The sequence below is a fragment of the Pongo abelii genome, chromosome 20 (genome assembly GCF_028885655.2).
Source record: "Pongo abelii isolate AG06213 chromosome 20, NHGRI_mPonAbe1-v2.0_pri, whole genome shotgun sequence".
Taxonomy (NCBI): Eukaryota; Metazoa; Chordata; class Mammalia; order Primates; family Hominidae; genus Pongo; species Pongo abelii.
This window is the reverse complement of record NC_072005.2, coordinates 7149067-7173590: the sequence shown is the minus strand read 5'-3', so window position 1 is coordinate 7173590 and position 24524 is coordinate 7149067. Positions and strand designations below refer to the sequence as shown.

The 24524-nt window shown below is 47.2% G+C and overlaps 1 protein-coding gene across 4 annotated transcripts in view; it reads left to right on the top strand.

The window, feature by feature from the left end:
• INSR (insulin receptor) overlaps nt 1-24524 on the top strand; it is a 180969-nt gene that overhangs the window by 104725 nt on the left and 51720 nt on the right. For all 4 annotated transcript variants that reach the window (XM_024237100.3, XM_063719888.1, XM_024237099.3 and 1 more), the window contains exons 3-8: nt 5265-5586; nt 15433-15581; nt 17732-17876; nt 19403-19617; nt 22073-22199; nt 23755-24005. In XM_024237100.3, the coding sequence (XP_024092868.1) occupies nt 5265-5586; nt 15433-15581; nt 17732-17876; nt 19403-19617; nt 22073-22199; nt 23755-24005 (1209 nt within the window). The remainder of the gene's footprint in view (nt 1-5264; nt 5587-15432; nt 15582-17731; nt 17877-19402; nt 19618-22072; nt 22200-23754; nt 24006-24524) is intronic.

Sequence of the window (24524 nt, the reverse complement as noted above, 5' to 3'; positions counted from 1 at the left end):
CAGGCATAGTGGGTCATGCCTATAATCCCAGCACTTTGGGAGGCCAAGGTGGGCAGATCACTTGAGGTCAGGAGTTCGAGACCAGACTGGCCAACATGGTGAAACCCAGTCTCTACTAAAAATACAAAAATTATCCAGGCATGGTGGCGGGTACCTGTAATCCCAGCTACTCAGGAGGCTGAGGCAGGAGAATTGCTTGAACCTGGGACACAGAGTTTACAGTGAGCGGAGATGGCACCGCTGTACTTCAGCCTGGACAACAGAGCGAGACTCCGTTTCAAAATAAAAAAATAGTAAAATCAATTACAGGTACATTTAACTAGTGCAGGTTGATAAACTATCTGGCCCATCACTTGCTTTTGTAAATAAAGTTTTATTGGACCCAGCCATGCGTCTTCATGTACATATGTCCGTGGCTGCTATCATGCCAGCATGGCAGAGTTGAGTAGTTTCAACCGACACTGTATGTCCGGCAAAGCCTCGAGTATTTGCTTGTGGCCCTTTGCAGAAAAAGTTGACCAACTCCTGTGCTGACAAATGAAATAGCTCAGATGGGCCTGTCAGATAGGGCTCCAACACAGGATTGCAAAGTCTCGCAGCCTCTGGCCTTGTTTGCAATGGTTGGATAATTTTTCTTCCCATTGTCTAGGCCAGAAGGACTTATGTGTTTGAGAGGTTTGTGTTAGGCCATTGATGAAGCCTCTTTTGAATGAAAGGGCTGACCCTGTGAAGTGGCTCCAGCCCAGGAAACAAGCCCCTTCCTCTTGTGTGTGTGTCCTTGCCAGAGCGCTGGAACTCTGTGGGCCCTGGATAATTGTTGTCTGCCTTGTATATTACTTCCTCCAATTGAATTTCAGCCCTCAGGTTCCCACAGACAGATCAGTGTTAATGATGTTGATAATTATGATAATTATAGATACCCTCTGTAGTTAATTTCTATCAAGCCTAAAAATGTCTCTATCAAAGAATCTGATGTGTTACCGACGTCATCCTGTTTATTTCTTGCAACAACCTTAAGAAGGAAGGAAGGGACTCTTATTAACAATCCCCCCCCGCTTTTTTTTGAGATGGAGTCTCGCTCTGTCACCTAGGCTGGAGTTCAATGGCACAATCTTGACTCACTGCAAACTCCTCCTGCGTTCAAGCGATTCTCCTGCCTCAGCCTCCCGAGTAGCTGGGATTATAGGCAAGCACCACCACACCCGACTAATTTTTGTATTTTTAGTAGAGACGGGTTTCACCATGTTGGTCAGGCTGGTCGTCTTGAACTCCTGACCTCAATTGATCCACCCGCCTCAGCCTCTCAAAGTGCTGGGATTACAAGCATCAGCCACTGTGCTTAGCCCTATTAGAACTTCCTAATTCTTGTTTTTTTTTTTTTTTTTTTTTTTTGACAGAGTCTCACTCTGTGAACCAGCCTGGAGTGCAGTGGCGTGATATCAGCTCACTGCAACCTCCACCTCCCAGGTTCAAGTGATTCTCGTGCCTCAGCCTTCTGAGTAGCTGGGATTACAGGCGCCCACCACCATGCCCGGCTAATTTCTGTATTTTTAGTAGAGTTGGGGTTCTACCATGTTGGCCAGGCTGGTCTCGAACTCCTGACCTCAAATAATCCACCCACCTCAGCCTCCCAAAGTGCTTGGATTACAGGTGTGAGCCCCTGCGCCCGGCCCCAAGATAATTTTCAAGAGTGATCCATGCCATAAGGAAAATGTAATGAGATAACGTGTTAGCTTATGAATGGAGAAAGAAGGGCAACTTCTGCTGGGGAAGTCAGGGAAGGTCTGTGTAAGGACCCGAAGGATGCAAAGGAGCAAGTCACAAGGGGACAAGGGACCGGGGTGCTCCACCCAGAACAGCTTGTGCAAGGTCCTAAGGTAGGGCTGAGCCTGGGTGTGTGTGGGTGGGAGGTGCAGAAAGGAGGCTAGCCTGGGAGAAGGATTTAGCAAGACTCGCAGGGATTAGACCCCCCAAGGCCTGTAGGGAGTCGGCTTTTATTTTGTATGCCCGCACTTAGTGTGGGAGATGGTAGTCATCTGTGGCTAGTAAACACTGGAATTGTGTCAGGCGCAGTGGCTCATACCTGTAATCTCAGCACTTTGGGAGGCTGAGGTGGGAGGATCGCTTGAGCCAGGAGTTCGAGACCAGCCTGGGCAACATAGTGAGACCCCATTTCTACAAAAAGTTAAAAACTTAGCTGGGCGTGGTGGCGCATGTCCATTATTCCAGCTACCCCAGAGACCGAGGTGGGAAGATCACCTGAGCCCAGGAGATTGAGGCTGCAGTGAACTGTAACTGTGTCACTGTACCCCAGAGCCTAAGTGACAGAGCCAGACCCCATCACACACACAAAAAAGAAATCGTTACACATTTTATCCATGTGACAGAATATCACATGTACCCCATAAATGTGTAAAATATTGTGTATCAATGTAAAACTTTAAAAAAATTTTAAACTGAAATTAAAATGAAATGCAGTTAAAAGTTTTGTTCCTTGGTAAAAAATGGAGCCCTGGTACACTGTTGGTGGGAATGTAAAATACTGCAGCTAGGCTGGGCATGGTGGCTCACACCTGTGATTCCAGTACTTTGGGAGGCCAAGGTGAGTGGATCACTTGAGGTTGGGAGTTCGAGACCAGCCTGGCCAACATGATGAAACCGTCTCTACTAAAAATACAAAACAATTAGCGGGGCGTGGTGGTGGGCACCTGTAATCCCAACTACTCAAGGCTGAGGCAGGAGAATTCCTTGAACCCAGGAGGTGGAGGTTGCAGTGAGCCGAGGTCGAGTCACTGCACTCCAGCCTGAGTGACAGAGTGAGACTCCATCTCAAAATAAATTAAAAAAAAAAGAATAAATCCTATATTATTCCACTTATATGAGGTTCCTAGAGTCATCAGAGACAGAAAGTAAAATGGGATTCCGGGCGCAGTGGCTCACGCCTGTAATCCCTGCACTTTGGGAGGCTGAGGCAGGAGGATCACGAGGTCAGGAGTTCAAGACCAGCCTGGCCAACATGGCGAAACCTCGTCTCTACTAAAAATACAAAAATTAGCTGGGCGTGGTGGTGTGCGTCTGTAATCCCAGCTACTCTGGAGGCTGAGGCAGGAGAATCGCTTGAACCCAGGAGGCGGAGGTTACAGTGAGCTGAGATGGCGCCACTGTACCCCAGCCTGGGCAACAAAGCAAGCCTCTGTCTCAAAAAATAAAAATTAAAAAAAAAGAAAAGGCAAGAAAAAGAAAGTAAAGTGGGAGGTGCCAGGAGTTGGGGAGGAGGGTGAGTGTGACTGTTTCATGGGGGCAGAGTTTCAGTTTGGTTAAGATGAGAAAGTTCTGGAGATGGGTGATGGTGATGGTTGCATAGCCACATAAAAGTATTTAATACCACTGAACTATACATTTAAACATGATTACAATGGTGAATTTTATGCTATGTGTATTTTACCACAATTAAAAAAAAAATCGGACTTCCTAGTTGCACTAAGCACATTCAGAAGCCACAGGGCAGAAGTGGCTACTATGTTTGACGGCCCAGATAGAGAACATTTCCGTCATCGCAGAAAGTTCGACCAGACGGTGCTGTTCATATATGGATGTAGCTTCTGGGGCCACTTCTGTTCCCTGAGTTTGGCCGGTGGGATCCACTGTGCTGAGAATCACAATCTGGGGATTTGGGGTGAAGAACACTCCCAACTTTCTTTCTTTTGTTTTGTTTTGTTTTGTTTTTTGTTTTGAGACAGAGTCTCCCTCCGTCACCAAGGCTGGAGTGCAGTGGCATGATCTCGGCTCCCTGCAACCTCCACCTCCCAGGTTCAAGCAATTCTCCTGCCTCAGCCTCCTGAGTAGCTGGGATTACAGATGCCCACCACCACACCTGGCTAATTGTTTGTATTTTCAGTAGAGACAGGGTTTCACCACGTTGGCCAGGCTGGTCTCGACCTCCTGACCTCAGGTGATCCGCCCACCTTGGCCTCCCAAAGTGCTAGGATTACAGGCGTGAGCCACCACACCCAGCCTTTTTTTTTCTTTCTTTCTCCCTCCCTCCCTCCCTTCTTCCTTCCTTCCTCTCTCTCTCTTTCTTTTTTTTTTTTTTTTGACAGAATTTTGCTCTTGTCGCCCAGGCTGGAGTGTAATGGCATGATCTTGGCTCACTGCAACCTCCACCTCCCGGATTCAAGTGATTCTCGTGCCTCAGCCTCCTGAGCAGCTGGGATTACAGGGGTGCACCACCACACCCGGCTAATTTTTGTATTTTTAGTAGAGACAGGGTTTCACCACGTTGGCCAGGCTGGTCTCAAAACTCCTGACCTCAGGTGATCTACCCGCCTCGACCTCCCAAAGTGCTGGGATTACAGGCATAAGCCACCTCACCAAGCCACATTTGCATGTTTAAGTAACTAACATGTCTCCTCCATTAGACCTTGTGCTCCCAAAGACAGGATCTGCAGCCACTTTTTCCCCATAGTGGCCACAGTATCTAGATTAGTGCAAGCAAATGTCTGTTGAAGCAATCAGTGGTGTGGGGGCAAGTTACTTAACCTGGCTGTACCTCAGTTTCCCCATTTGTAAAACAAAAAAAGGAGATAACAGTGTATCTACTTCACATGTGGGGTGCAGCAGCATGCTGGAGTTGGCTTGCTAGAGCCAATGGTGACATTTTCAGGCAATTTGTGAGCCATTTGTTAAACATAGATATTTATGCAAATTACATAAACCTACAATGAAACAAATTACATTAAAAACAAAAGTTTTTAAATTAACAAAGGTTTTTAAAAGTAACAAATACTCAAAACTTACCACCTCCTAATATAGGATGTTTTCCTATTATTTGTGCTGTTGAGGTTATTTACTGCTTTTGTGTCAATAGTAGTTACATTTTGTGTATACTTATAAATACTATTTAGAGGAATGCTACTATGTATCTTTTGCCAGCTTATGTTTAGTAACTTCATGTTGGTAGCCTGAAATCCACCACTGGTAGGAATATTTACACCATGGAAATTGGCAAATGCTATATAAATCTGGGCCCCTCCCTCAGGCAGCTGTTAAACATTTACAAGCACACCAATGGTTTGGAGGCTTAAACCAGTTAATAGATATGTCTGCCATGTGGGTAATGATGTAGAAGTGCCGCTTTTATTGTTAGTATTTGGTTGGCTTTCACTGTCTGATCCAGAATTGCTGCATATGCAGACAGGAATTGGACAAAGCCATTTATTTATTTATTTATTTATTTCCCTCTCTCTCTCTCTCTCTCTCTCCAGTTTGCCCGACCATCTGTAAGTCACACGGCTGCACCGCCGAAGGCCTCTGTTGCCACAGCGAGTGCCTGGGCAACTGTTCTGAGCCCGACGACCCCACCAAGTGCGTGGCCTGCCGCAACTTCTACCTGGACGGCAGGTGTGTGGAGACCTGCCCGCCCCCGTACTACCACTTCCAGGACTGGCGCTGTGTGAACTTCAGCTTCTGCCAGGACCTGCACCACAAATGCAAGAACTCGCGGAGGCAGGGCTGCCACCAGTACGTCATTCACAACAACAAGTGCATCCCTGAGTGTCCCTCCGGGTACACGATGAATTCCAGCAAGTGAGTTCTGGATGTAGGTCTGGGGGGCAGCCAAGAGGAGAAGGAACGTGGGGTTGGTTGTGATGATGCCACTTGTTAAAACTGTGTGCAAACCCAGGGTTAATTGGCTATGAGTGAGGTCTCTGCTCTCAGATGCTACTTTTGCACCCTGTTTTGGTCCTGGACTTGGGAGCAGGAGTTGACTACCTTTTTCTCTAAAGGACCAGATAGTATATACTTCTGGCATTGTGCCCACCATTCTTTTTTTTTTGAGATGGATTCTTGCGCTGTCACCCAAGCCGGAGTGCAGTGGCACGAACCTGGCTCACTGCAACCTCTGCCTCCTGGGTTCAAGCGATTTTCCTGCCTCAGCCTCCCAAGCAGCTGGGACTGCAGGTGCCTGCCACCATGCCCAGCTAATTTTTGTATTTTTAATAGAGACAGGGTTTCGCCACGTTGGTCAGGCTGGTCTCGAACTCCCAACCTCAGGTGGTCCGCCTGCCTCGGTCTCTCAAAGTGCTGTGATTGCAGGTGTGAGCCACCGCGCCCAGTCTGGCATTTTGGACCCCAGTTCTAAGCTTTCTGTGCTTGGCTTCAGAACAAGAAAATATAATAAGGACAGAGTCCTTGGTTTTCCCTAAAATCCTCCACGTGGCCTGTCCTCACTGATGTAGCTTCATCATTGTCACATCAAGGATATACCAAGGTCTTTCGTGTCTTCCCTGACCTGTAGCCTGGTGATGTGCCAAGATTAGCCCAGAACATACTGTCTCCAGGAGGAAGAGACTCACTTCTGCATTATTCTCAGGGCTTTGCTGTTCTCTGAAGGACAGTATAATCAAACCATTTCCTGCCATTTGGGTGAGAAATAGCAGGGTTTTCTCTCTTCGGCAGTGAGTCAGATTTCCTACGCACATTGCAGACTTTCTGTTCGTACTGTTAGCTTCTTCCATGAGCTATTTTGGGGCTGTAACTGAGTTGCAAAAATCTGTTTCCTGGTTTTTATATTGAGGTTTTATGTTTTGTTTTAAAAACACACACACACACCACCACAAAACAACACAAAAACAAATCAGAAACAGACACACATCAAGAGGCCTTGAGCTGACCTGCTTACGTAAAGTATCTTCCTCTTCAGACTTGAGAATTAGCCAAGCGGGAGTGTTGTGGTGGGAAATTTTATTTCCCTGGGTGGAGAGGGCGGGAAGGAAAACAAGCTGTAATTTCAGTTCTTATGACTCTTTCTTTGAGTGTTTGTGAAACCTGCAAGTACAATATGTTTTGTTTTGTTCATTGTTGATAAAAACCTACCAAAAAAACCTTTTGGCTTTATTGACCAAAAGGGTCTATAAATCACCTTTGCATACCAGACAGACTTTTGTTTTAGGTTTTTTTTTTTTTTTTTTTTTGGCCAATGTATTCCCAAGATTGAGGAAATGGCCATATTCCTTTTGATTCATTTATTTCTTTCTTTTTAAAATCACAATTGAAATAAAAAAAAATGGGTTAATATCTTCTGGCAAGATGTTTGTTTAAAAGACATTGGCCTTAAATAAATGGCATTTTTTTCCCTCACCTTAACTACAGCCTGAGAAATATAGCAACCTCCTTTGATTTTCTCACTGATGATACAGGAGATGCTAAAACAGAAACCCTGAGAAATTGACAGCACATCCTTGGCATCTGGGACCTTTCCTGAATGGAAGAAAACAAAGGAAAGGATGGTGCATTGTCACAGTATTTTATTGCATAGGTTTAAAAAAATTAATATTTTTATTTCTGAAGCTTTTAATTAATTAATTAATTAATTATTTAATTTTGAGACAGAGCCTCACTCTGTCACCCAGACTGGAGTGCAGTGGCATGATCTCAGCTCACTGCAACCTCTGCCTTCCAGGTTCAAGCCATTCTCCTGCCTCAGCCTCCCAAGTAGCTGGGATTACAGGTGCGAGGCAACAAGCCTGGCCAATTTTTTTTGTTTGTGCTTTTGTTTTTTTGAGATGGAGTTTCATTCTTGTTGCCCAGACTGAAGTGCAATGGTGCGATCTTGGCTCACCGCAACTCAGCCTCCCGGGTTCAAGTGATTCTCCTGCCTTAGCCTCTAAGTAGCTGGGATTACAGACATCTGTCACCATACCCAGCTAATTTTTTCTTGTATTTTTAGTAGAGTTGGGGTTTCACCATGTTGGCCAGGCTGGTCTTGAACTCCTGACCTCAAGTGATCCACCCACCTCGGCCTCCCAAAGTGCTGGGATTACAGGCATGAGCAACCGCACCTGGCCTGAAGCTTTTCTTCTTATCTTATGAAAGACTTTATAGTTCTGTGGCATTTTCTAATATGGTTTGATATCAAATAGGGCCAGATGTTTTCTTCCATTCTTGTGGCTTATCTGGGAAGGAGTTCTTGATGTTTTCAGAGCAGAGTTCTGGGAACTCATGTTAAAAGGTCTTGGCCAGGCACAGTGGCTTATGCCTGTAATCCCAGCACTTTGGGAGGCCGAAGTGGATGGATCATCTGAGGGCAGGAGTTCGAGATCAGCCTGGCCACCATGGTGAAACCCTGTCTTTACTAAAAATACAAAAAAAAAAAAAAAAAAAATAGCTGGGCATGGTGATGCATACCTGTTATCCCAGCTACTCGGGAGGCTGAGGCATGAGAATTGCTTGAACCCAGGAGGCAGAGGTTGCAGTGAGCTGAGATCATGCCATTGCACTTTAGCCTGGGTGACAAGAGTGAAACTGCATCTCCAAAAAAAAAAAAAAGGTCTCACCATCTACTGTCGTTCCAAAGTACCTGCTGGATGTAATAGCACAGTGCTGCTTCCTGAGATGAGGAGGACCAGATATTTGTGATGAATAAATTTTCAATGAGTATGGGGTATCCATTGGGAAGGGGAGAATTACCTAAAATCCTTGATTCTTGTTGGCCTCTCTCACTTCTTCCTATTAAGCTGAGGTCTCAAATTTGTCTACAACTCCATCTGTTTCACCATCATGTCTGACCCAGTCCCCTTGAACAATCTCTTTGCTCCTGCTTCCATTCTAGTGACACTGGTTAAAAGTGGCCACCTGGGCCGGGTGCAGTGGCTCACGCCTGTAACCCCAGCACTTTGGGAGGCCGAGGTGGGTGGATCACGTGAGGTCAGGATTTCGAGACCAGCCTGACCAACATGGTGAAACCCCGTCTCTACTAAAAATACAAAAATTAGCCAGGCGTGGTGGCGGGTGCCTGTAATCCCAGCTACTCGGGAGGCTGAGACAGCAGAATTGCTTGAACCCGGGAGGTGGAGGTTGCAGTGAGCCGAGAGTGTGCCACTGCCCTCCAGTCTCGGTGACAGAGTGAGACTCTGTCTCAAAAGAAAAAATAAAAGTGGTCATCTGATCATATGCCATGTCCTTCCCTAAAACCCTCCAGTGGCTCCCCAAGACCAATGGACAGAATCCAAACTCCTCATCGGGAAGGCTTGGCCAGTTCTCATTTTCATTTCATTCCGGTGCCCCTTGGCCGTGGCCGTTACCGCAGGAGCTTTTCCTGCAACTTTGCTACATCTGCTTTCCTCTGTGCCTTTGCATTAGCTGTTCCCTCTTCCTAAAATGCTTGTCCCTGCATATGAGAATGATCCATTTTTTCTCCTGGTCATCTAGATGGCAGCTTAAAAGTTACCTCCTTGGCAAATCCTTCCTGTCTGAGTCAATCATCCGTGCACTCTCTGTCACATCATTTAGTTTTAACTCTTTGATTTGTCACTAGCTGATATTTTTATTGTCTTTTTTTTTTTTTTTTTTTTTTTTGAGACAAGGTCTTGCTCTGTCACCCAGGCTAGAGTGCAGTGGCACCCACATGGCTCACTGTGGTCTCAACCGCCTGGGCTCAAAAGATCCTCCTGCCACAGCCTCCTGAGTAGCTGGGACTATATAGGTACACACCACCACACCGGGCTAAAAAAAATTTTGTAGTGATGGGGGTCTTGCTATATACCCCAGGCTCGTCTTGAACTCCTGAGTTTAAGTGATCCTTCCAGCTTGGCTTCCCAAAGTGCTGAGATTACAGGGCCTGAGCCACTGCACCTAGCCTTTGTTGTCAATTTATTTACTCTCTCCAACCAGATGATAAGCTTTGTGAGTGTATCAGCTAGCTCTTGTTGCGTAACAAAACCACCTCAGTGCTTCGTGGCTTAAAACACTCCTTTAGGAGCTCTGATGATTTTATGTGTTGACTGAAGGTTTGTCTGGCCTGGGCCTGTTTAGCTATGGCTGATGGTTTAAGGGAGCCTCTTGTGTCTTAGATGGTCAGTGGGGGTCTCTCTCCATAAGTCTCTCACCCCAGCAGCCAGGAAGGGCAGACCTCAATGTTCAAGTGCTTTTCAAGCCTCAGCTTGTATCACATTTGCAAATATTCCATTGGCCAAAGCAAGCCATATGGCCAAGCCCAGATTCAACAGGTGGGAACATAGACTCCACTTCTTGGTGGGAGAGGCTGCAAAGAACTCATGGTCACTTATAATTTCCCACTGGGAAAGCGTATTATCTGCTTTGTTCACTCATGTATACCGGCAGCTGAGAACAGCGGTTGGCCAAGGGCCAGATAGTAAATATTTTCAGCTCTCAGGGCCATATGGTCTCTGTTGGAGCTACTTAACTCTGCCTTTGCAGCGTGAAAGCAGGGTTAGACGATATACTAACCAATAAATGTGGCCATATTCCAATAGGATATTATTTGCAAAAACAGGTGGCCTACTGGATTTGGCTCCCAGCCCACTGTTTGCCAACTCCAGGCTTAGAGCATTGCCTGCCACATAATAAGAATAGAGGCAATAAAAGAAGTCAAACATTTGGTCAGTATTTTGTTTCTGCTTCAGCTGTTCTGCCACTACCTGGGTGTACTGCAACACCGTTCTGACACCATCCTCCTCTAAAGTTAGCATCAGACTCCACAAGTTTAAGGCTCAGCCCTCCATGAGATTTCTCTTGCTTCAGACACTGGCAGCATCTTGGGGCTCCCCCAGCCACCCACACTTCTGACTAACTGGCTCTAAATTGGAGGATTCCCACAAACTCTTTGGGTTTGATAATTTACTAGAAGGAACTCACTGAACGAAAATAAACCTGGCCAGGTGTGGTGGCTCATGCCTGTAATCCCAGCACTTTGGGAGGCCAAGGTGGGAGACTCACTCGAGCCTAGAGTTTTGAGACCAGCCTGGACAACATAGCGAGACCCCATCTCTACAAAAATTTAAAAACATTAGCCAGGTGTGGGGGTGCATGCCTGTAGTCCCAGGTACTTGGGGGGCTTAAGCAGGAGGATCGCTTGAGCCCAGGATTTCGAGGCTGCAGTGAGCTAAGATTGTGCCAGTGCACCCCAGCCTGGGTGGCAGAGCAAGATCTTGTCTCAAATTTAAAAACCCTGCTATACAATTATAGTTTTATTATAAAGGATACACATAGGGCAAGATCTGGGAGAATTCTAGATGCAGAATTTCCGTATTGCCTCCTCGTGGCAACAGCATGTATCACCCTCTTGACATACTGATGTGTCCACCAACTGGGAAATACTACTGAGCTTCGGTGTCCAGAGTTTTTGTTTGTTTGTTTGTTTTGAGACGGAGTCTCACTCTGTCACCCAGGCTAGAGTGCAGTGGCTCAATCTCAGCTCACTGCAACCTCCACATCCCAGGTTCAAGCGATTCTCCTGCCTCAGCCTCCCAAGTAGCTGGGACTACAGGCGTGCACCACCATGCATGGCTAATTTTTGTATTTTTAGTAGAGACGGGGTTTCACCATGTTGGCCAAGCTGGTCTTGAACTCCTGACCTTGTGATTCACCTGCCTCAGCCTCCCAAAGTGCTAGGATTACAGGCGTGAGGCACTGCACCCAGCCCAGTATCCAGAGTTTTAAATGGAGTCTCATTCCTTAGGCATGATTGATTGAAATTGTTGACCATGTGATTCAACACTGCCATTTCCAGCCCCCTCCTCTCCCTGGAGGTCCTAAAAGCCCCAGCCCTCCGATCACAGGGTTGTTCTTTCTGGTGACTGCCCACCACCCTAATGTTATCTAGGCCCCCACCGCAAGTCACCCCGACATTCCTAACACTCCTAACAAAAGCATTCCTATGACTCAGAAAATTCCAAGGGTTTTTGAAGCTCTGTGCCAAGAACCAGGATGAAGACCAGATACATACTTTATGATCCTACAGTCACAAAAATCATTCTGAAGAGTTGAATACCCAGGGGTGTGAGAACAACAGCAGCAGCAACAATGATGCCACCAATAAAAAAATGACCCTTGTAGCAACGGATAAAATTGTGTTCTGTGTGCGAAGTGCTTTTGTGGTATCCATCATTGAGTTCCTCATCACAAGCTGTGGTGTTGGTGGTGTTATTTTCAGCTGAAGAAATGGAGACTGTAACAGTTGGGAATCTTGTGGTTTCATGCACCAGAACCCCAACTCAAATTGGCTTAACTTGCCAGGCGCGGTGGCTCACACCTGTAATCCCAGCACTTTGGGAGGCCGAGGCGGGTGGATCACCGGAGGTTAGGAGTTCGAGACCAGCCTGACCAAAATGGAGAAACCCTGTTTCTACTAAAAAAAAAAAAAAAAAAAAATACAAAATTAGATGGGGCATGGTGGTGCATGCCTGTAATCTCAGCTACTCGGGAGGCTGAGGCAGGAGAATCACTTGAACCTGGGAGGCGGAGGTTGCAGTGAGCCAAGATCGTGCCATTGTACTCCAGCCTGAGCAACAAGAGTGAGACTCCATCTTACAAAAACAAAACAAAAAAAACATTGACTTAACCAAGATTAGAGGAGTTTGTTGGTACCCATAACCAAGAAGTTCAGGGAGTTGCTTCAGGTATAGCTGTATCAAGAAGCTGAAGCGATGTACCTGATCAGTCTCCTTCATCTTTATTTTCCTCTTTGTTGGTTTTGTTTTCAGGCAGCTTCTCCCTCACCCTTCACCCCATGCTAGCAAGATGGCAAAACCCTTAGATCCTCCAGAAGGAAGACAATTTCCCCTTCCAGCATGTTCTAGCAAAACCCTCACTGCACTGACCTGATTCTGTACCCACCACCTCTGAGCCCCCACAGGAATAGAAGGTGGTGCTCAGCTTGGCTTGGATCTTGTGCCCATCCTGGATCTAGAAGGGCTTTGGCAGCCAAGAACTGATCTCAGAGACCCCATGTTGGGGAGGACTGGTTCCCAAAGGACTCCTGGGGGCTGTGAGTTTGATGGCATCAGGCTGCAGGCTGGCAAAACCAAAGGCTGCCCAAGTCACTTGCCGTTAAACATGGGGTCATGTTACAGCCGTAGTTGCATCAAATCCCACACAGAACAGCAAATGTCCTGTCTCCTTGGAGTAGCAGGTTGAATTCTGCCATGTTGGGATAACTGTTAGTTCTGCCACATCAGGCCCATCAGCTCAAGCTAACGGCACATTCTCATTACCACGTGCATTAGTCCATTTCTGCACTGCTATAAAGAATACATGGAACTGGGTAATTTATAAAGAAAAGAGGTTTAATTGGCTCACAGTTCTGCAGGCTGTACGGAAGCATAGTGGCTTCTGCTTCTGGGGAGACCTCAGGAAACTTACAATTGTGGTGGAAAGCAAAGGGGAGGTAGGCACATCTTACATGACTGGAGGAAGAGAGAAAGGGGGAAGGTGCTACATAGTTTTGTTTGTTTGTCTTGAGACAGATTCTCACTCTGTCACCTAGGCTGGGCTGCAGTGGCACAATCTCGGCTCACTGCAGCCTCCACCTCACAAGTTCAAGCAATTCTCATGCCTCAGCCTCCCCAGTAGCTGGGATTACAGGTGGGCACCACCACACCTGGCTAATTTTTGTATTTTTAGTGGAGACGAGACGGGGTTTCACCATGTTGGCCAGGCTGGTCTCGAACTCCTGGCCTGAAGTGATCTGCTCACCTTGGCCTCCCAAAGTGCTGGAATTACAGGCATGAGCCACCGTGCCCGGGTGGTGCTACATACTTTTAAACAACCAGATCTCATGAGAACTTACTCACTACACACTGCCAAGGGGTATGGTGCTAAACCATTCATGAGAACTCTGCCCACCATGATCCAGTCATCTCCCACCAGGCCCCACCTCCCACATTGGGGATTACAATTTGACATGAGATTTGGGTGGGGACACAGATCCAAAATATATCGCCATGATACTGCCATGAGTCCCATTGCTGTCATGCACAGGGTAGATCATGGTCCTGCCTCCATGGGATATGGTGTGAATCCCATTACTGTGGGGTCCAGCAGGAGTCCTGTCCCATCACTTTGGGGTAAAATATGAGTCTTGTCACTTTGGGGTAAAAGCAAGAGGACCTGCAACCATAGGGTAATGGCCTAAGTCTCTCACTTAAGGCAGTGGTTCTTTTCTGGGGACAGTCTGGCATCTTCCCTCCCCAGGGGACTTTTGGCAATGTTGGGGGACTTTTTTTTTTTTGAGATGGAGTCTGGCTGTGTCTCCCAGGCTGGAGTGCAGTGGCGCTATCTCGGCTCACTGCAACCTCCGCCTTCCAGGTCCAAGCGATTCTCCTACCTCAGTCTCCTGAGTAGCTGAGATTACAGGCATGCGCCACCATGCCCAGCTAATTTTTGTGTTTTTAGTAGAGACAAGATTTTACCATGTTGGCCAGGCTGGTCTTGACTCCTGACCTCAGGTAATCTGCCTGCCTCGGACTCCCAAAGTGCTGGGATTATAGGCATGAGCCACTGCACCTGGCCCAGAGGACATTTTTTTTTTTTTTTTTGAGACAGAGTCTGGGTCTGTCGCCCAGGCTAGAGTGCAGTGGCGCGATCTCAGCTCACTGCAAGCTCCGCCTCGTGGGTTCACGCTATCCTCCTGCCTCAGCCTCCCTGAGTAGCTGGTACTATAGGCGTCCACCACCACGCCTGGCTAATTTTTTGTGTTTTTAGTAGAGACAGGGTTTCACTGTGTTAGTCAGGATGGTCTCGATCTTCTGGCCTCGTGATTCACCCACCTCAGCCTCCCAAACTGCTGGGATTACAGGTGTGAGCCACCACGCCCAGCCTCCTGGAGGACATTTTTAATTGCCACAACCTGTGGGAGGGTTGCTACTGGCAGCTCGTGAGTGGAGCCTAGGGATGCTGCTCAATGTCCTCCAATGCAGAGGATGCCACCCCCACTACCACAGTGGAGAATTACTCGGCCCCAAATGTGAACAATGCTGAGGTCAGGAGACCTTGCCATAGCATGATGGACTTATGCCATCACTTGAGACCCTGCATAATGTGCTGTCTTCCCAGGCTGTTCTCGAACTCCCAGGCTCAAGCAACCCTCCCTCCTTGGCCTCTCAAAGTGCAGGGATGACAGACAGGAGCCACCACGCCCGACTCCAGAATCTACATTTTTAACAATCAAGCGATATGCCCTATTGCAGATCGGCAGACTGTGTTTTCAGAAATATTGTCGCAGGCAGAAAGGGCTGGGTGCAGTGGCTCACACCTGTAATCCCAGCACCTTGGGAGGCTGAGGCGAGTGGATCACTTGAGGTCAGGAGTTTGAGACCAGCCTGGCCAACATGGTAAAATCCTGTCTCTACTCAAAAATAGAAAAATCAGCCAGGCGCGGTGGTGGGCACCTGTAATCCCAGCTACTGTGGAGGCTGAGGCAGGAGAATCTCTTGAATCCAGAAGGCAGAGGTTGCAGTGAGCTGAGATCGCACCACTGCACTCCAGCCTGGGCAACAGAGCGAGACTCTGTCACACAAACACACACACAAAAAGAAATACCATATCAGGCAGAAAGATGCCTGAGATGTCTGAAGGACCTTGGATACCCTGAACCCCCGCCCCGCCGTCTCTCTCTCTCTGCTCCGTCCTTAGCTTGCTGTGCACCCCATGCCTGGGTCCCTGTCCCAAGGTGTGCCACCTCCTAGAAGGCGAGAAGACCATCGACTCGGTGACATCTGCCCAGGAGCTCCGAGGATGCACCGTCATCAACGGGAGTCTGATCATCAACATTCGAGGAGGCAGTGAGTGCTCTCTGTGGGGGCGTCGGGGGTGCCTGTTGGGCTCCATGTCCCTCTGAGCTGTAAGTGGGGAAGAAAAGCAGTGCAGACTCTGCTGCATGCTCCTAAAGCACTTTTAGGATGGTCATTCAGTGGCTCCCCCATGGATAGAACCATGCTGGGAGTCTGCCTCAAAACCTGAAATGAACAGCTCAGTCTTGGCCTTACTAACCTTGAGATTCTCATTTTCTACGTTGGGAGTTGGGGCATCAGGAATCTGCATTTACGTTTTTTTATTTTTATTTTTAGAGATGGGGGCTTGCTCCATTGCCCAGGCTGGAGTACAGTGGGGCAACTCTAGCTCACTGTAGCCTCAAACTCTGGGGCTCATGCAATCCTCCTACCTCAGCCTCCCAAGTAGCTGGGAGTACAGGCAGGTGTCACTGTGCCTGGCTAATTTTTATTTTTATTTTTATTTTTTTCCAGGGCCAGGTTCTCACATGTTGCCCAGACTGGTCTCAAACTCCTGGGCTCAAGCAATCTTCCTGCCTCAGCCTCTCAAAGTGCAGGGATTACAGATACGAGCCACCCCACCTGGCTTTGGAATCGTCGTTTTTAACAATCAGGCAATATGCCCTATTGCAGAACTGCAGACTGTGTTTTCAGAAATAAATCTCAGGGCTGGGTGCAGTGGCTCATGCCTGTAATCCCAACACTTTGGGAGGCTGAGGTGGGTGGATCACTTGAGGCCAGAAGTTTAAGACCAGCCTGGCCAACATGGTGAAACCCCGTCTCTACTAAAAATACAAAAAAAATTATCCAGGCTTGGTGGTGCGCACCTGTAATCCCAGCTACGCAGGAGGTTGAGGCAGGAGAATCGCTTGAACTCAGGAAGTGGAGGTTGCAATGAGCTGAGATCGCGCCACTGCACTCCAGCCTGGGCGACAGAGTGAGACTCCATCTCAAAAAAAAAAAAAAAAAAAGCCAGGCGCTGTGGCTCATGCCTGTAATCCCAGCACTTTGGGAGGCTGAGGTGGGCGGATCACTTGAGGCGGGGAGTTTGAGACCAGCCTGGCCAACATGGTGAAACCCCGTCTCTATTAAAAGTACAAAAATTAGTCAGGTGTGGTGGTGCACGCCTGTAATCCCAGCTACTTGGGAGACTGAGGCAGGAGAATCGCTTGAACCTGGAAGGCAGAGGTTGCAGCGAGCCGAGATCGCACCACTACACTCCAGCCTGGGCCGTAGACCAAGACTCCATTTCAAAAAAAGAAAAGAAAAGAAAAGAAATACGATGTCAGGCAAAAAGGCATTCCTTTGTTTATTTCTTTAGCAAACATGTATTGAATACTCACAGTGAGTAAGGGAAAGTCCTTACCTTGATGGATTTTTGCACATAAGTAAATCGACAGATATTGTAAGGTCAGGTTGTGGTCTGTGCTGTGAATGGAAGTGCAGCAGGGGAATAGGTGGAATGGAAATGGGCAACTTTTCCCTATAAAGGGCTCTTTCATGAATATATTCAGCCCGGCAGGCCGGGCAATCTCTGCCATAGCCACTCAACTCTGCTGTTGTAATATGAAAACAGCCATGGACCCATGTCAGCTAGCGGGCATGGCTTTGTTCCAATAAAACTTTATTTACAAAACAGGTGGAGTTTGGCCAGTGGGCTGTCATTTGTCAGTCTCTGAAATGGAGACTAAAAGGGGTTGCTATTTTTTTTTTTTTTTGTAGTTTTAGTAGAGACAGGGTTTCACCACGTTGGCCAGGGTGGTCTTGAACTCCTGACCTCAAGTGATCCACCTGCCTTGCCCTCCCAAGGTGCTGGGATTACAGGCGTAAGCCACCAGCACCAAGCCTGGGGTTGCTATTTTAGAGAACTCTCTGGTGTGGGAAAGGAGGGTTTGAGATGATGGTGGAACAAGCCAAGGAGATATGTGGTGGAGTAATATTCTGAGCAACAGAGGCAGCCAGTGCCAAGGTCCTGGGGCAGAAGTATGCTTGACCCATTTAAGGAATGCTAAGGACTTCAGATTGTGTTCTAAGCATGATGTGTTTTGAGCTGGGTATGTCCAGTCGTTTGCAGCCTGAGGGTTATCTTCTCACCATGGAGAATCATGAGAAGATTGAAATATTTCTATAGAAACCCACTGGATATTCTCTCCTTTCCTTAGACAATCTGGCAGCTGAGCTAGAAGCCAACCTCGGCCTCATTGAAGAAATTTCAGGGTATCTAAAAATCCGCCGATCCTACGCTCTGGTGTCACTTTCCTTCTTCCGGAAGTTACGTCTGATTCGAGGAGAGACCTTGGAAATCGGGTACGTGGGCCTGATTGTGTGGATGGCCTGAGTGCTAACTAGGAAGTTCGTGCATTAGAAAAACTTAAGGATTTTTTCGGCCAGGCGCGGTGGCTGATGCCTGTAATCCCAGCATTTTGGGAGGCCAACGGGGGCGGATCACTTGAGGCGGGGAGTTCGAGACCAGCCTGGCCAACATGGTGAAACCCCGTCTCTACTAAAAGTACAAAAATTAGTCAGGTGTGGTGGTGCACGCCTGTAATCCCAGCTACTTGGGAGGCTGAGGCAGGAGAATCGCTTGAACCTGGCAGGCAGAGGTTGCAGTGAGCTGAGATCGCACTACTGCACTCCAGCCTGGGTGATAGAGTGAGACTCTGTCCAAAAAAAAAAAAAAGAAAAGAAAAAGAAAAACTTAAAGATTTTTTAAAAAAACAAATAAAAGTGTATCTGGTAAAACCTTGGGAGAAAAGAACTTGGAATGTGCCTAAAGGTCCATCCAGCCAAAAATTGTAAAAGCTTTTTTATAGTCATTCTTGAGAAACAAAAGTGGGAGCAGCCCAACCTTGGTGCCCATCCTTCAAGGGTACAGGCTGGAATTTTTGCTAAATTTGCTGTTTGGGCTGCATTGTGAGTAGAGTTTAGCATGCATAAAATGGACATTCCCTCTTAGTCCCAATTGTCCATCCTAATTTCTGGGATGAACTCCGTCTCAGTATATTCCAGTATATTCCAACCTTCTCCTTGAGGTCCTAGAAACTCTATTAGCAAAACAGCAGAAACTCAAACTAGCTAGATCAAGATTGACTCATAGGCAGGAGGTCTGTGGAAGACCCAGATTCTTTCCATTCTTTGTGCTCCTCGTGGTCACAAGATGGCTGCCTCAGCTCCAGCCTCACATCTGTAGAACAGACAGCAAATGGGGAAAGGGACAAAAGGACATGTTAATCAACGTGAGCTGGTAAGTGACTTGAGAAGGTGGTCTAAACAATATAGTTTAGACTATATTATCTGCACTCCAGCCTGAGCACCAGAGTGAGACTCCATCTCAATAAACAAACAAACAAACAAGCAAAAACCTTCAATGGCTCCTTTCTGCTTATTAAGGACGGCCACATGTTCTTGGTCTTGGTCTGGCATGCAGTATACTAGAGGGTCTGGTCCATTGCAACTACAGCTATTTCCTGTCACCTGTTGGCCAAAACAGGCTACTTTGCTCTTCCCTGAACTCAGCTTAGGTGCCTCTGTGTTATCAATATTTCCCCTATTTGCAGAATAGGAATTGGTTTCTGCAAAACCTATTCCTGAGTCCATCACAGACTCACCACCCCGCTTCAAGACTGAGCTTGAGCCTCCTTCCTTGGCCATGAAAACTTCCTCAACTTCCTCTGTTATCCACATTCAACAAATATGTGTTGAGTATGTGCCAAGCAAGTGGAGAGGATTAGGGATGTAGCACTGAACAAGATCAACTCCGAGCATGGCCATACCGTCTTGGAGTTGTGGAAGCCCAGCCGTTGAATGACTAGATGTGTGTGTTATTTCTACAGGAACTACTCCTTCTATGCCTTGGACAACCAGAACCTAAGGCAGCTCTGGGATTGGAGCAAACACAACCTCACCATCACTCAGGGGAAACTCTTCTTCCACTATAACCCCAAACTCTGCTTGTCAGAAATCCACAAGATGGAAGAAGTTTCAGGAACCAAGGGGCGCCAGGAGAGAAACGACATTGCCCTGAAGACCAATGGGGACCAGGCATCCTGTAAGTCACTGGTCCCCAACCTTTTTGGCACGAGGGACCGGTTTAGTGGAAGATGGTTTTTCCATGGACTGGTGGTGGGTGGGGATGGTTTCAGCATGATTCAAGTACATTACATTTATTGTGCACTTTATTCCTATTATGATTACATTGTAATATATAATGAAAGCATTGTACAACTCACCATCATGTAGAATCAGTGGGAACCCTGAGCTTGTGTTCCTGCAACTAGATGGTCCCAGCTGGGGGTGATGGGAGACAGTGACAGATCATCAGGCATTAGATTTTCATAAGGAGTGTGCAGTCTAGATCCCTCACGTACACAGTTCACAATAGGGTTCACGCTTCTATGAGAATCTAATGCCGCTGCTAATCTGACAGGATTAGCAGAACTCAGGTGGTCATGCAAGCAATGGGGAGTGACTGTAAATACAGATGAAGCTTCACTTGCTCATCCATCACTCACCTCCTACTGTACAGCCCTGTTCCTAACAGGCCATGGATAAGTACTGGTCTGTGGCCCAGGGGCTAGGGACCCCTGCTGTAAGTGGTCCACAAACCAGATAATGTGGCTGTCCTCTCTCATCTATCACAGTCACCCCCAGGGGGTATTACTTCCCTCTAACAACTCATTGTGTGATAGGCTTTCTTACTGAGGGCAGATTCTGCACATTTATTAATATTATCACTATGCTTACTGTGCAATATAGTACCGGATATGGGATGAAGTCATACAAGCACTGAATGAATGGATGAATGAATGATGGATGAATGGATGACATCTTCTTATATGTGTATCAGGCTGATGCTGAAGACTTCAAAGTTGAGTACAATACCTATGTCAGTCTGCATCTCCTGGGAAGTGACTGCCAAGTTGAAGTTAGGAGTGCAGAAAATGTATTGAGGGTAATATTCATGAAATATGAAACAGAGGAAGAGCTTCTTTTTTTTTTTTTTTTTTTTTTTGAGACAGAGTCTTGCTCTGTCACCCAGGGCTGGAGTGCAGTGGCGTGATCTTGGCTCACTGCAACCTCTTCCTCCTGGGTTCAGGTAATTCTCTTGCCTCAGCCTCCAGAGTAGCTGGGATTACAGGCACATGTCACCAAGCCCGGCTAATTTTTTTTTTGTATTTTTAGTAGAGACAGGGTTTTGCCATGTTGGCCAGGGTGGTCTTGAACTCCTGACCTCAGGTGATCCTCCCGCCTCGGCCTCCCAAAGTGCTGAGATTACAGGTGTGAGCCACCATGCCCAGCCATGAAGAGCCTTTTGACAATAGCGTGACCTCTGTGAACAGAGAGTGGGAAGGAGGGAGGATAGGGCTGGGAGAGTCTCAGACAGTGATGCATCCCTGAGTCTTGGCCAAACCCAGAAAGAGATCAAAGCCACGGTTGTCTGCAGGGAAGTTCTGCATTGCAAAGGGACAGCCAGGCATCCACCAAGCTCAGTCATAGGTGGGGGCTGTCCAGGGAGAGTCTGGTCTTGGCTGGAATGCTACAGCGGGTCCTGCAGTTTCTGCAGCTGCAGACTGCTTGCTGACTGCACTTCCCTGACAGATTCTAAACAGTGAGCTGCCAAGGGCTTCTGGGACACCTTCATGGGGAGCTAGTTACTTATGCCAAAATGTAGTGCAAGGGCTGGGCATGGTGGCTCACGCCTGGAATCCCAGCACTTTGGGAGGCCGAGGCGTGCAGATCACTTGAGGTCAGGAGTTCGAGACCAGCCTGGCCAATGTGGTGAAACCCCATCTCTACTAAAAAAAAAAATACAAAAACTAGCTGGGCGTGGTGGTGGGTGCCTGTAATCCCAGCTACTTGAGAGGCTGAGGCACGAGAATTGCTTAAACCCGGTAGGCGGAGGTTATAATGAGCAGATATGCCACTGCACTCCAGCCTTGGCGACAGAGCAAGACTGTCTCAAAAAAAATGTAGTGCAAGGAGATAGAGCGAGGTTGGGGTGAGGTTTAGGAGAGGGTTTGTTTTCTAGGCAGAGAGAATTACTTAGATGTGTCTCTCCAATGCCTGATGATCTGCAGGCTCTCTAAACTCACTTGGCATGGGTTTATTTGCACTGGAGTTGCACCTCCTTCCAGATCAGTCTTACAAGTCCATGTGTGACACAACATTGTGTCAGGACAAACATCACCCTTGGAAATCCCTTCCTCCAATAACTATTGGCCGGTTGTCCTTCTTGCGTGGGTACAGACTGCGCTTATTCAGTTGACTAGGTGAGTCAAGTCATTGGCTTACGTGAGTGTGAGCGGCCAAGTTGCAAAACTGGTTCTTACCTTTGAATCTTCCGTCATTCATACTCAGCCAGGCACATGGGGAGGAGACCCTTAAGGGAATAGCAGCCTGACCTCTCCCTTCTCACGGTCCCTCCAGGAAGTGTGGGGTCCCAGGCTTTGGTCTGAAACTACACTGAAATAGCTTGTTTTTGCCTTTTGTTTTAACTTTTCCAGGTGAAAATGAGTTACTTAAATTTTCTTACATTCGGACATCTTTTGACAAGATCTTGCTGAGATGGGAGCCGTACTGGCCCCCTGACTTCCGAGACCTCTTGGGGTTCATGCTGTTCTACAAAGAGGCGTAAGTAGAAGAGTTAGAGAGACGCTGCGGAGGCGAGGGCCGGCTGGCTCTGTGCTTGCTACGTTTGTGCTCCAATCTTCCCCTCTTGGGTTCCTCTCTATCTCCCTCCTCCTCCTGGAATAAATATCTTAGGTTCCTTTTTACAGTCTCACCAGTCAATGGCATGCAAAGTCAATAACGTCTGCTTTTATCAAATGCCTAAAATGGAAGCAGACAGCTTTCCTGTAGAAGCCCGGACTGGCCCGTTTCCTGGGGCAATATTGCATTTTGCCTTGCCTGTGTATGTCTCATCAGACATCCTTAGTAGTCAGGAGCTCAGTCTACTGAGTGGATGTTATCAAATGTATTGCTTATCTATTTCTTTTTTCCCCCAATTTTTTTTTTTTCTTTTGAGACAGAGTCTTGCTCTGTTGCCCAGGCTGCAGTGCAGTGGCACGATCTTGGCTCACTGCAACCTCTGCCTCCCGGGTTCAAGCAATTCTCCTGCCTCAGTCTCTTGAGTAGCTGGGATTATGGGCATGCACCACCACACCCGGCTAATTTGTGTATTTTTGTTAGAGATGGGTTTTGCCATGTTGGCCAGGCTGGTCTTGAACTCCTGACCTCAGGTGATCGCCCACCTTGGCCTCCTAAAGTGCTGGGATTACAGGCATGAGCCACCGCACCTGACCAGTAGTAATATTAATAATTGTTCTAGCCCTCAAGATTTACCTTGTGCCTTGCTGAGAACTTACACACAGTCTAATCTTATCAGTAACTTGTTAGAGAGTTTCTGCTATTATTATTATTATTACAGATTGAGTATCCCTAATCTGAAAATCTGAAATTTATAATGCTCCAAAATCCAAAGCTTTTTGAGGGCCAACTTGATGCTCAAAGGAGATGCTTATTGGAGCATTTCAGATTTCAGATTTTTAGATTAGAGATGCTGAACCAGTATGATGCAAATAAACTGGGAAAATGCAAATATTTCAAAACCCAAAAACATACAAAATCCAAAACACTTCTGGTCCCAAGCATTTATTTATTTATTTATGTTTTTGAGACACAGTTTCTCTTTGTTGCCCAGGCTGGAGTGCAGTGGTGCAATCTCAGCTGATGCTACCTCTGCCTCCCGGGTTCAAGCGATTCTCCTACCTCAGCCTCCTGAATAGCTGGAATTACAAGCATCTGCCACCATGCCTGGATAATTTTTGTATTTTTAGTAGAGATGGGGTTTCACCATGTTGGCCAGGCTGGTCTCAACCTCCTGACCTCTGGTGATCCACCATTCTCAGCCTCCCAAAGTGCTGGGATTACAGGCGTGAGCCACTGCACTTGGCCAAGTCCCAAGTATTTTCAATAAGGGATGCCCAAACTGTGTTTTTTAATTGAGATGTCAGGGTTGACAGTTCCTTTCTCTTTGACTGTTCCCGAGTTATTTTTTCTTGCGGCATAAGATTGTTGGGTGAGTAAGATGTGACCTATAGGATGTAACTTCCCAGGCCTCATCTACACTGCACTTAGTGTGATAGTCTTGTAAGGGTAACCGCCTTCTGCTGTTTTGTCTTGAAAGCCCTTATCAGAATGTGACGGAGTTCGACGGGCAGGATGCGTGTGGTTCCAACAGCTGGACGGTGGTAGACATTGACCCACCCCTGAGGTCCAACGACCCCAAATCACAGAACCACCCAGGATGGCTGATGCGGGGTCTCAAGCCCTGGACCCAGTATGCCATCTTTGTGAAGACCCTGGTCACCTTTTCGGATGAACGCCGGACCTATGGGGCCAAGAGTGACATCATTTATGTCCAGACAGATGCCACCAGTGAGTGTGTCTTGGGAATGTGAATTCGTATGTGAATCAGACCTCTTGCTTTTAACAGGCTGATGCAGTGAGGTTGTATAAAATGCTCCTTGATATGGTTATTGGTTTTTTTTTGTTGTTGTTGTTTTTTTTAGACAGGGTCTTACTTTGTCGCCCAGGCTGGAGTGCAGTGCAGTGGCGTGATCATGGCTCACTGCAGCCTCAAACTCCCGGGCTCGAGCAATCCTCCTGCCTCAGCCTCCTAAGCAGAAGGAACTACCAGAGTATACCATCATGTGTGGCTATTTTTTTTTTTTTTTTTTTTTTTTTTTTTTGAGACGAAGTCTCACTCTGTCACCTGGACTGGAGTGCAATGGCATGATCTCGGCTCACTGCAACCTCCGCCTCCCAGGTTCAAGTAATTCTCCCACCTCAGCCTCCTGAGTAGCTGGGACTACAGGCATGCACCACCACACCCAGCTAATTTTTGTATTTTTTGTAGAGACAGAACGTTGCTATGTTACCCAGGCTGGTCTTGAA